Genomic DNA, 13,484 nt, shown 5'->3' with positions numbered 1-13,484 from the left:
TGAACCATTTCAAAGTGTCATTCCTTTCTTCTCTTCTTTTTATACAAAGCTTACTACGTGTGACAGAAACTCATGATTGAGTCAGACACATCAGGAATTCTCTGATTTAGCACAAGCGCTCTAGAGTCTAGACAGTTCCGCTTGGAGACATGGAGCAATGGTTAATACTCTGGTTTGATATCTGGGATTTCTCAAGATCATATGCAAACCCAAGAGTTACTGAGTTAGTGCATGCAATGTAGTCAGCAGATTTTGAAAATGTAGCTTTCATCTTTTCTTCTCTTTGTACCAAGCTAATCAATTTTGGTTATGTGCATTGTTCACATCACAGAAATAAAAAATATTGCAAGTTAGAGAATGTGCTCTCGACAGCACAGCTTGGAAACATGGACAGGTGGTTGCTGCTCTGGGTTTCTAAACTGTTTCTAATCTGCAATGACGACCTGAATCTATATGCTAAACCTTAGGGTCCGATTTTAAGCATGCACCTTGAACAGTACAATTTCTTTTAAAATGGGTGCACATTCACCTTCTGTGTCTGTGAGCAATATCAAAAAGGGATTATGATCTCATTCCAAGTGATCTCTGTTACATTGTAAGTGCCAGTTTTAAAGATGTCAACTGCAACAACACAGTATTGGATAGAAGGACTGAATTAATCCAAGTAACTGGCAATGAGTATCGTGCTCACTGTGCCATAGGATTCAAGCTGCATCTCACTGACGAGCCCCAAATAGGGCAAAACTGCTCAGGTCTATGGTTGCTTGTGGTCCCTTCTGGAGGGAGCCTCACTAGGCAATTCAGGAGAGACTGTTCCCACAAGAAGCCAGGTCAGTTCTGATTTGAATAAGACAAGCCTTTGCCTGGAGCGGCATGGTGGGTGGAAAGCGATAGATGGGAATGTGGCCCGAGGTATTATTGGTGGCTAAGATTAATTTAAAAATTAAATCCATAACCTTGTCGTTGTTGCAATTGTCACCCTACCTTCGACGGGTATGCCCAGACTTGGGTCCTGTGCTTACTATGCCATAGGGCTCAAGCCACATCCTACTTACAAGCTTCTAGCAGGGCAAAACTGGTCTAGGGTTGATTGTGGTTCCTTCTGGAGGGGGGATCACCAGCCAGTTCAGGACAGACTGTTCCCCAAATCAGTTTCAGTATTTATTTGCATAAGGCAGACCTTTGTCTAAAGTGGCATAGTGGACATGGTGGACAAAAAACAGTGGATTAGGATGAGGCCCCAAGCAATAGCCAGTGACTGAGATTAATTCAAACATTCCATCAGTCACCTTGTTGTTGTTATTGTTTTAAAGATGGGTTTTAACAAATACATGTATTTGAAAAACATGCTATTAACATATAAAATGTAAAGGTGTAATATCTAGAAAAAGATTATGTCTCAAATAATTTTACAAATATATTGAAAAATAAGTACATAGAAATGACCGTGGATCTATATCAAGTGATTTGAAACTGTTACCTATCAACCATAGGAAGGTTATACTATAAATTAATTTTAGCTAGAAACAAAAAGGTAAGTGATACTTACTGAAACAACTGAAGCCAGGATTTCAATACCACCAGTGCTTAGAGTGATATAAGGGATATTTTCCTTGCTAATTCCAGCATGTGTAAAAATACTATTTGTATAGAACCATATCTGTGAAAAATAAACAAAAGCAAAAAAGCTTGTTAGATGAGAAAAAAGCACATTTAAGGTGTTAAGATGTATAATTTGATGGATAAATCATGTATTTAACTGGTTGGCAGCAGTAATTTGTAGCTATTGGCTAAAGACAGCTGTATCTGATTGTTGTCTAGAACTATTACCTCCAATACATTAGACTGAGCTTTGGGTGAGCTCCTTACTCGTGATTGGTCTATCTGATTCTGATTTAATGCCTTACCTCAAGGGCAACATTGGAGTGAATGAGTTCCCTATCTCGTTCTCTATTTTTATGTCTGCCCTGAAAACAGCTTTAGCTGTCTCCCCAGATCTTTTATAAATAGTATTTATAAATGGGAGTTCATGTATTATAGCATATAGTGAGACCAGAGTAGCAGCACTGTCCATGAGTTTGAAACTTCGGATTCATCGGTTGGCACCATCATCTCACTATTGGGCAGTACGAAAGGAAGATCGAAGAGGCAGGACTGAAAATTAACTTCAGGTTTGTTCTCCAGGAATGGAAACTCCATCTACTCTGTACTCATGCCTGCCATCCAGTGCCTATACAGTCTAACCCTCACATTCTACATTCTAACAGCATGCAATAAGTACAAAAGATAACAAAGTCAGGTATATCGGAAAATGAGAAACACCATATACACGTATCACACCACTTCCCCCTGAAAAAATCAAAAAGAAACTAAACATGCAGCAATAGAGAAAAATAAACAAGCATTAGACTTTAGACAAACCATTGAAACTTCAAATGCTGTCATCATCTCATATAATAATAATAATAATAATAATACTGGATTTTATACAGCGCAAACAGCTACCTCTCGAGGAGGTGTCCCGGCGCTAGTAGAACACAGATCACCTGGGCCAAAGATAGGAGAGCTAGCGTGGCTGGGTGAAAAGCCAGGTCTTTAGCAGTTTCTTAAAACAGGGTTCGGAGGGGGCCTGTTGGATTGCTTGTGGCAGAGAGTTCCACAGAGCGGAGACGTTTGCTGAGAAGGTCCGACCGCCTAGTAGGGCCTTTTTTGCGCGCAGGACAACCAGTTGGACACGGTCATTGGACCGTAGTGCGCGGCTTTGGGAGTATCTTGGAAGGCGGTTTTTCAGGTATTGTGGGCAGGAGCCATGCAGAGATCTGAACGCAAGCGTCAGAGCTTTGAATTTTATTCTGTTGGCAACTGGCAGCCAATGCAGGGTTCGAAGGTGCGGAGAGACCGACTGCTTGAAAGGGATTCGCAGTAACAGTCTCGCAGCCGCATTTTGAACTACCTGAAGCTTGTGAGTCAGGTATTTTGGGAGGCCAAGGTATAAACCATTGGCATAATCCAGCCGTGAGGTGACAGTCGCGTGGACAACCGTTTTTCTGCAGCTCTCCGGTAGGAGTCTTAGGATTTTTCGGAGGTTTCTCAGCTTGCTCAGGCAGCATCCGGCCACTTGTTGGATATGGGATGTAAAGGACATGTTATCATCCCATCTCACTCCAAGATTTTTTGCCGAGTGACTGGGTGAAGGGGGTGGGCCCATCTCCGTAGGCCACCAGAGTTCTGGGGCGGGGGTGGGACCCTTGCCGAAGAAGATGACTTCGGTTTTATTGGCATTTAGTTTTAATTTATTAGTGTTCATCCAGTATGCTATGTCCTGGAGACAGCCTTTGAAATTTGAGAAGGAATCCTGCGTCATCTCCGAGTACGGAAATACCAACTGGGTGTCGTCGGCATATGAGATTGCCTTGACACCCCAGTTGGCAATTAGCGTAAAGAGAGGAGTCAGGTAGATGTTGAACAAAAGGGGGCTGAGGGCCGATCCCTGCGGGACTCCACAGCTGAGGGTTTTGGGTGTGGAAGAAATCGTCCCAAGTGCCACCTTCTGCGTTCTCAGAGATAGGTAGGAGTTTATCCACCCCAGCGCTTTGTCCTGAATACCTATCTCTGCCAGCCGGCTGAGTAGTCTGGCGTGGTCCACCGTATCAAAGGCGGCCGACAGATCCAGGAGTACCAGCATTGCTGAGTTTCCTGCATCCATCGACCACCTCACTGACTCGGCTACCTCTATGAGCGCTGTTTCTGTGCTAAAGCCGGGACGGAAGCCAGATTGAGTTTCATGTAGAATGTTGTTGGTTTCCACAAATTTACTCAGTTGGCGCTGTATAACTTTTTCCAGCATTTTTCCCGGGGCAGCTAGAAGGGATATTGGGCGGAGATTCGTAAGGTCATCTGGGGCCCCATTAGGTTTTTTCTTTAGGGGTAGGAGAGTAGCGTGCTTCCAGACATCCGGGAAAGTGCCCGAAGTGATGGAAGAGTTCCAAATACATTGAAGTGTGGGAGCTACCGAGTCCGCTATGGCACTCCATAGTTTAGCTGGGCAGGGGTCGTCAGGAGAGCCGGATTTGCAGCTGCTAAGTTCTTGCCTTACCTCGTTCAGGGGGATATGCATGAACTGGGTGAGAGTCTTTCCTAGCTCACCATTATTCGCTAGGTCCTGCTTCACTGTTTTTATTACTGGACCAAAAGAGTCGTACACTTTTTTAATTTTCTGATAAAAAAACTCTGAAATTTGTTCGCATAGCGTAGGTGTGGGTACAACCTCTCTTTCAATGCATTTTGGTTTGAAGAACGACTGTACCACTTTGAAGACTTGTTTGCTAGACTGTTCTGCCTGAAGAATCGAGTCCGCATAGAAACGCTTTTTACTTTTTCTGATGGCTTTCCGGAGTTTTTTGGAAGCTTCCTTATACCTAGCTTTTTCTTCCAGACCGTAGTTTGCTCTCCAGAGTCTCTCCAGTTTCTTACAGGCCGCTTTCTCATTCCTAAGTTCCTGCGAGAACCAGGGAGCTGAGGGGGAGTCTCTTTTTGATAGAGCCTGAGAGGCTGGAGCAATGGCGGAAACCATCTTTCCGATCCATTCATTGAGAAGTATAGCATCCGTATTGGTATTGTTTGTCAGGAAAGGGGTGGTTTGCGCAAGGACCGGGCACATAGTTTCAGGGGTTAGTTTTTTCCATTGCCTCTTCAGGAAGTAGCATTTACTCGACGCAGGGATGTCATTCACAATGTTTAGTGTAAATGGGACGAGTGAGTGGTCTGACCATGTCAGAGGGAGAGGTGTCTCAGACAGCACATTCTTGATATTAGAGAAGATAAGATCAATAGTGTGGCCCCCTGTGTGTGTAGGGCCCTCATTGATCAGTCTGAGACTGGCCGTATTTAACGTGGTTCTGAGCAGCTCTGCCATGGCGCAGTCGGGTTTATCCATGTGGATATTGAAGTCGCCTACCACAATAAAAAGGGGGTGGAGGAGCGAACACTGGACAATCGTGTCTAATAAAGTAGTTAGGTAGGGGTCCGCGCCGACCGGGGGCGATATATCACTAGTCCTGCTAGTGATAGCTGAGGACTCACTTGGAAGCAAAAGTGGAGGCCTTCGATTCCTTGAATAGCAGTGGGGGCAGAGGATGTCAATACTAAATGCTCTTTAAAGATAATGGCTACACCACCGCCTCTTTTTGTCCCAGGGCGGTTGGCGAGGCATATTTTAAATCCCTGAGGGACTGCGAGTGCAATGGAGGTCAAGTTGTCCTCCTTGATCCAAGTTTCAGTTAAAAACAGGATATCCCATTCCTGTTCTTCTAGTAGAAGCCAGACATCATCTGCGTGTTTGGCTAGGGATCTGCAGTTAAGTAGGCCCGCCCTAAGGTTTGTTTGAGGTGGGGATTTGGGATTTGGGGGTAACACAGAGGCATCGCTGCCAATAGCTATCCCGCAGTTGTTGCAGATCTGGGGGGGGTCGAAGGTCATAGGGTCTATAGAGTGAGGGCAGCATTTGGATGGGGGATCGATCGCCTTTAGGTCCTCACCTGACCACGCTATCCTTCCACCCTGTGTTCCACTGCCAGCAGCATGTCTGGCCCCGGCCGCGGTCTGGTCGCGGACGGGCGCAGACGGGCTTGCCTTAGGCGTGCCTTCGGCGCGCAAACGGCGCGCCCGCTGCGCACGTCCGCTGCACGTTCTGGGGATGCACATTTAAATAGTGGACCGTTAGGGCGGAAAGGGGGCGTGGCCAAGAAGTGGGCGTGGCCAGCGGCGCTGGGAGCCGGTAGAGGGTGTCACGTGACAGCGCTTAGGTCCGCTGTACGTCGCTCTAAAGTGCCAGAGTGCAAGGTTTAAAAACACAGTATAAACACAAGTTTTAAAAGAACAAATGCAGCAACTCCCGGCTTTTCGCCTCAGGAGACAGGAACTAGGTGAGCGCTCGTGGTTCAGCGCTATAAGTAGGGCGGAAAGGGGGCGTGGCCAAGAAGTGGGCGTGGCCAGCGGCGCTGGGAGCCGGTAGAGGGTGTCACGTGACAGCGCTTAGGTCCGCTGTACGTCGCTCTAAAGTGCCAGAGTGCAAGGTTTAAAAACACAGTATAAACACAAGTTTTAAAAGAACAAATGCGGCAACTCCCGGCTTTTCGCCTCAGGAGACAGGAACTAGGTGAGCGCTCGTGGTTCAGCGCTATAAGTAGGGCGGAAAGGGGGCGTGGCCAAGAAGTGGGCGTGGCCAGCGGCGCTGGGAGCCGGTAGAGGGTGTCACGTGACAGCGCTTAGGTCCGCTGTACGTCGCTCTAAAGTGCCAGAGTGCAAGGTTTAAAAACACAGTATAAACACAAGTTTTAAAAGAACAAATGCAGCAACTCCCGGCTTTTCGCCTCAGGAGACAGGAACTAGGTGAGCGCTCGTGGTTTAGCGCTATAAGTAGGGCGGAAAGGGGGCGTGGCCAAGAAGTGGGCATGGCCAGCGGCGCTGGGAGCCGGTAGAGGGTGTCACGTGACAGCGTTTAGGTCCGCTGTACGTCACTCTAAAGTGCCAGAGTGCAAGGTTTAAAAACACAGTATAAACACAAGTTTTAAAAGAACAAATGCGGCAACTCCCGGCTTTTCGCCTCAGGAGACAGGAACTAGGTGAGCGCTCGTGGTTCAGCGCTATAAGTAGGGCGGAAAGGGGGCGTGGCCAATAAGTGGGCGTGGCCAGCGGCGCTGGGAGCCGGTAGAGGGTGTCACGTGACAGCACTTAGGTCCGCTGTACGTCGCTCTAAAGTGCCAGAGTGCAAGGTTTAAAAACACAGTATAAACACAAGTTTTAAAAGAACAAATGCAGCAACTCCCGGCTTTTCGCCTCAGGAGACAGGAACTAGGTGAGCGCTCGTGGTTCAGCGCTATAAGTAGGGCGGAAAGGGGGCGTGGCCAAGAAGTGGGCGTGGCCAGCGGCGCTGGGAGCCGGTAGAGGGTGTCACGTGACAGCGCTTAGGTCCGCTGTACGTCGCTCTAAAGTGCCAGAGTGCAAGGTTTAAAAACACAGTATAAACACAAGTTTTAAAAGAACAAATGCAGCAACTCCCGGCTTTTCGCCTCAGGAGACAGGAACTAGGTGAGCGCTCGTGGTTCAGCGCTATAAGTAGGGCGGAAAGGGGGCGTGGCCAAGAAGTGGGCGTGGCCAGCGGCGCTGGGAGCCGGTAGAGGGTGTCACGTGACAGCGCTTAGGTCCGCTGTACGTCGCTCTAAAGTGCCAGAGTGCAAGGTTTAAAAACACAGTATAAACACAAGTTTTAAAAGAACAAATGCAGCAACTCCTGGCTTTTCGCCTCAGGAGACAGGAACTATGGAATATGGAAACTCCCTTGAATACTTTAACCAACCTTTGGGGATAACCAAAATGTAATCCCTTTTGAGTCTTCTTGAGGATCCTGATTTTTACAATATCCCCCACAATAACATCAACATATTTCACAGCCTTCAAAATTCCTTTTTCTTTTGTCAATAGCACCCATTTCCTTTTATCTACTTGCTTGAATCATTTCATCCAATCCTGTATTCAAACCCATTGACGACCTCACGCAAGGAGTACACATTCTGGCGTTCGGTTTGTAATTGCCTAACAATTCAAAAGGACTAAGACCAGTGGTTGAATGCGGTGCATACATGTACTCTACCACTCTGGTCTGAAGATCTTTGACTCAGTCATCATGACTCAGAGCTTTGGAAATTTCAATTGACTCTTTAAGAGTACAGTTGAATTTCTTCATCATACCATTGGTCTCTGGGTGGCACGGGGAACATTTCTTGTAAGAAATACCTCTTTGTCTTAGGAAAATTCTCATCTCAGTGTAGGTTAATTGAACACAATTGTAGTGAATGTTGCCTGGATTGCCTTCCTAATTGAACACCTCTTCAAGAAATGAGCACACTGAGCGTGCATTGATATCCTGAACAACTTTTACCACTTGCCATCTAGAGAACAGGTCCATTAGAGCTAACACTTATCTATTTCCACTTCCCTTGCTGTCTTATGGGACCCATGATGTTTAAGAGCAACCTCCTCCCATACTTCATCTGGGATTTCGCAACACATCATAGAGGCAGTCCTAACTTTTTGAATTTTATCTCTGAGTTTACAGTCAAAACACTCTCTCACCAATCTTTCGGCTAGCAAAGCCGTGCCAGGCCACCAGTAGTTATTTCTTAAACATTCTTTTGTTTCGCTAATGCCTTGGTGACCTACATAGGCCAAGGCCATCAAACAACTTCTTAGGCATATAGGTACACCCAGCCTGTTGCCCCCCATGACAAGATTTGTGTGCACAGATAATTTATTTTTCAGTTTCTCGACACCACTACAATCACCTTTCGGCCACAACATGCAGTCCTGCACAACCATTCTTACCTTATCTAACACCTCATCCTTCTGGATTTCCTTTAACCACTCACTCTCATTGATGCAGCCATTAGTGATCCAACAACTGTTACAATCCTCCTCCTTCCACCTACTAATCTCTGATGCAGATTCCTGGAAAATACCTCCCACTAGGCGAGACAATCAGTCAGCAGTTCCATTTTCAATCCCTGGTATGCAGTCAACTTTGAAATGAAAGTCTTGCAGGGCTACAAGCCATTTTGTAATGTGAGAAGACATATTATCAAGTCCCTTTTTACCAAACACCTCTTGTAAGGGTTTGCGATTAATTTTGACAACAAACTTTGCTTCCCATAAGAACTGTTTACATTTATTTGTACTCTAAATACCTGCAAGCACTTCTTTTTCAATGGCCGACTAATTTACCTCAGCTCCTTTGACAGCCCAGTTTACAGTCAAAACACTCTCTCACCAATCTTTCGGCTTGCAAAGCCATGCCAGGCCACCAGTAGTTATTTCTTAAATATTCTTTTGTTTTGCTAATGCCTTGGTGACCTACATAGGCCAAGGCCATTAAACAACTTCTTAGGAAATAGGCACAGCCAGCCTGGTGCCCCTCATGACAAGATTTGTGTGCACAGATAATTTATTTTTCACTTTCTCGACACCACTACAATCACCTTTCGGCCACAACGTGCAATCCTGCACAACCATTCTTACCTTATCTAACACCTCATCCTTCTGGATTTCCTTTAACCACTCACTTTCCATGATGCAGCCATTATTGATCCAACAAATGTTACAATCTTCCTCCTTCCACCTACTAATCTCTGATGCAGATTCCAGGGAAACACCTCCCACTAGGCGAGACAAGCAGTCAGCAGTTCAATCCCTGGTATGCAGTCAACTTTGAAATGAAAGTCTTGCAGGGCTACAAGCCATTTTGTAATGTGAGAAGAAATGGTGTCAAGTCCATTTTTTACCAAACACCTCTTGTAAGGGTTTGTGATTGGTTTTGACAACAAACTTTGCTCCCCATAAGAACTGTTTACATTTATTTGTACTCTAAATAACTGCAAGTGCTTCTTTTTCAATGGCCGACTAATTTACCTCAGCCCCTTTGACAGCCCTAGAAGAAAATGCCACAGTGGCAATGTCTGAGGACAGCCCCAAGTCCATTTTCCCTGGCATCCGTGATAATACAACATGGTAAACCTAGTGGAAAGCTAAACTTTTCAAATGCTGAGTGTTAGAAATGGGATTTCTGGTTTTCTAAGGCTTGCGTCAAAGCCAGGCAGAAACCACTATTCTTGTCAGGGCAAGGGAGTTACACACTGAGGATAACCCCTGCTCGCCGCCTTGGTAGCTTGGCACGAGCAGTCAGGCTTATCTCAGAGGCAATGTGTAAAGCATTTGTGCAACACACACACAGCAGCCACACACTAGGCACACTATAAAAGAAACTCCACACAAGGTTATATCAAAAATAGCCTTTGTATTATCATAAACACATTAGAAACATAATCACACATTTACACTGTGCCAACCAGCACTAGGCAATATTCACAGGGGATTATATACAGTACCAGACCTTCGGGCCACGGTTAGAACCATCAGATTAAGTAAGTAAATCTAAAACACCACCAGTCACTACTGATACCACAAGGCCTAAGCATTATCACGTTAGCATCAGACACCATTCTAAAATATATAATTGCATGACATTAGGCACAACATTACGCATAAAGCACATTAGGCATAAAACATTTTAGGCCCAAACCTCATCAGTATAAAGACCTTACTCAGTAATCATGGGGCATGAATCACATGAGACATTACATTAGGCAGGACATCTCCTAGGCATAAAAGCAGCAGCGCACCATAGTAGCACTGGCGAGGGCCTTGCGCCCTAACAACACCCTAAAATGACCCCAGCCCAACTGGCCTTACACTTGGGCTCAAATGCCCTTTGTCCAGAAAGTCAGGGCTCTAGGGGGATCTCTCAAAGGGCCCCCTGGCTGCCTCAGCAGCAAACACAAAATGTGGTCTGCGCTGGTGCCTGGGGAAGTGTAACTCACCCCCTCCTCATCAACAAAAATGCCCCCAAACATTGCAGCTGCCCACTGTCAGGCAGGGCAGCTGTGGAAATGAGGCCTGGCACTAACTGTGCTTGAGAGGGAGAACCAACAAATGCCCCCTTTACAGCCCCCACTGTTGGAGTTGCCCGCTCTCCCTAACTGTTGATAAATCAAAGGGTATGAACAATGCACTACAATTTAAATAATGCTAAGTATGCACCAATTTCTTTGTGTGTGCAGTGCCCAACCAAATTGTATTACTTATCTATGTTGATGTTGACTATGATGCAAGGTAGACAATTTATTTTGCACAATATAAATGAAAGAAGACGTAATGTTATGTAGACTATAAATATGAGATGATAATGTATTAATGCTGCTGTCAACAACAGTAAGTGCTTTGTCTAAATTGTCTTGATCAATTTGACGTAAACGCACAGCAGCATCCATTTGTGACAATTTCCAAAATTAATTATATGCAGCATAAACAAATCATTTGGTATGAGGATTTTTGGAACCAAAAAGGAAATCAGAAAGGTTTATGCCATCTGATCGGAGAGAAAGATGCTGTTTCACAGCAGACAATGTGAAATGTTCTAACCATTGTAGACGCAATTTACCCACGAATTAAGTGGTAACACTGTTAGAAAGTGGGTAATTTGTATAAGGTCTATGCAACGCAAATACTGAAGTAGTGTTCACGAAACGAGAATGACAAACATTTGTGTTCAGAGGCCATAATGAACTTCTACATGCGGATATGGCAGTGGAGTTAAATTTACTATTTTGTGTCATAATATTTAGTTGGTCTGCAGGATAATTAGTATAGGATAGCCAACTGTCAAATAGGGCCAAGGAAGGAATAGTAGAAATATTCAATTACTTAATCTTAACCAATCCCAGACAAGTAGTCTGTTGGACCGTGCCATTCTGAAAAATATTTGAGCAGATATCAGACATTCACAGAATTAAGATTCAATACCTTTGACCTGCCAGTACCTAGTACCCCACATTGATTTTAGATCAATGTTGTCTTTCCAATAATCATATCCTTTCAATGCTAATTTGTCAATGAAATGAGATTCATAAATTAACGTGGTCTGTGGAAGCATGTATTATTTTGAAAGATTGAAAGTCAATTTGAAATTAAATGATACCTGATTGAAAGATTATAACCTTAATTTTTGTGTGTTTTAACTACCCTGAGACGGAGTTTTCATTGAGTATAGTTAAAGTGCTGATGCTGTCCATTTGATCTGTGCAGAACGTGATGACCATAATGTTGATAACAGAATAAATTGGCATAATTAGAAGAATTCAAATATAAATCTTCAGAATCAAAAACACTGTAATATTGCAATTTCGGAAACCATGGAATTCACAGCCATTACATCCAAATCATTTGATTGCACACCAGGTATTATCACATCACCCATAGAAACACGAAATACAAATGGAATTCGTAGGGTCTCCTTAGGACCCAATAAATCGAATGGTACTTTATCTCATACAATTCCATGAGTGATGGAGACCACTGAAATGCTCATAAGGGACTAGTCTCTTTTCATGCTATGCGAGGATGAATGTGGAGCCATCACTCCATTGACAAGTTCTGAAGCAGAAAGTTCCAGGAGTTTGTGCTCGTTAATCTAAAGGAAAAATACAGACACTAATCCAATCCTCATAAACAGAAATACCATTGAAAACACGATCTAGTCATATGTAAATGGTGGTACCGGATACATGCATTTTAACCAGCCAATAGATATTTGTGTGTTTGTACACACAAATCTCTGCTGGTGGTTAATATAAAGCTGAAGGCAATCAAGCAAATTTGTCTTGAACTCAGCTGAAACAACAGAGGCTCATATTCTGGACATATTAAGGTCCAGTTAGGTACAAACCTTCAGGGCCATTTCAGGTCTCAGGGTCAATTGGGAGAAATTGACCAACTACCCCCTTGGCCCCCACCTGGCACCGCACGATGTGATGCTGGATACTCAGACCTTACACTGGAACGGGGCCGCCCCTAGATACTTGGGAGTCTGACTATATCAATCCCTAACGAACTTATATGAAGGCAATCACCACAAAGCACTGGCGGGCCTGCGGTCGGCGGTAAACTTTTGGAAGACCCTACCCCTGGCATCCATCGTCAGAGTAGCCATAGCGATAATGATAAATGGTACCCAGATTACTCTATCACTTCGCCAATACCCCGGTGCTCCCGCCTCGGTCCTTCTTCCGGGAACTACACACCCTGCTCACGACGCTAATCTGGGGTACCAGCCTACATAGGGTAGCACTCCGCACGTTGTATTTGCCCACCACAGAGGGAGGCCTAGGATCTCCGTCCTTTGAGGCGTATTTTTTAGCCGCACAACTCCATTGGTTATCTCACTGGACCGCGAAACGGTACATTGGGGAAATGACAACGGACACCGGTAGAATACCGCTCCCGATGGTCCGGAGAATGTTCCTACCCGGAACCAAACCGTCCCGCACCCACCCGATTCAGGTCTCTGTTGCGCGCAGATGTATGATGCTTTTTCACCACATGTCCAAAGACTGGCCACTTTACTCCCCACTGTTGCCCTTGGTGGGTCTCCCTCGGGGGGGGGGACACTACACTACCAGAACCCTACAAGTCTGGACCGATCATGATATAACGGAGGTGGAGGCGCTGTTCCACGAAGGACAATTGCGCTCCTACTAACAGCTGGCTGAGTAGTATGACCTCCCACGAGGACAATTCCTCATGCACAGGTAACTCCTAGATAGCACACAACCATTCTGGAATCTGCGAGCCGAAGAACTGCCCACGCATCCGGTGCTCCATACGATACTTCGTATGGGAGCAGGCAGACACCTCGTTACATGGCACTATAAAGCCATCCAAGAACTAACAAAAACCTCTCTGGACACTTTGCGACAGTCCTGGGAAGATGACGTTGGCAGGGTGTTCCATTACACAGAATGGAAACGTGCTTTGGAATACATAAAGAAAGTGTCCAGAAACGCACGATTCAAGAATATGCAATTTAATATACTCCA

General features: G+C 45.1%; 1 protein-coding gene across 2 annotated transcripts in view; it reads right to left on the bottom strand.

Annotated features, from left to right (window-relative positions):
* Nucleotides 1–13,484, bottom strand: part of SLC2A9 (solute carrier family 2 member 9) — a 1,599,887-nt gene that overhangs the window by 610,035 nt on the left and 976,368 nt on the right. For both annotated transcript variants that reach the window (XM_086964092.1, XM_086964093.1), the window contains exon 9: nt 1,550–1,660. In XM_086964092.1, the coding sequence (XP_086820218.1) occupies nt 1,550–1,660 (111 nt within the window). The remainder of the gene's footprint in view (nt 1–1,549; nt 1,661–13,484) is intronic.

This window comes from Lissotriton vulgaris, chromosome 3_2 (genome assembly GCF_964263255.1).
Source record: "Lissotriton vulgaris chromosome 3_2, aLisVul1.2, whole genome shotgun sequence".
NCBI classification, from domain to species: Eukaryota; Metazoa; Chordata; class Amphibia; order Caudata; family Salamandridae; genus Lissotriton; species Lissotriton vulgaris.
Note: the sequence above shows the minus strand (reverse complement) of the source record. Positions and strands in the feature narration are given on the sequence as shown.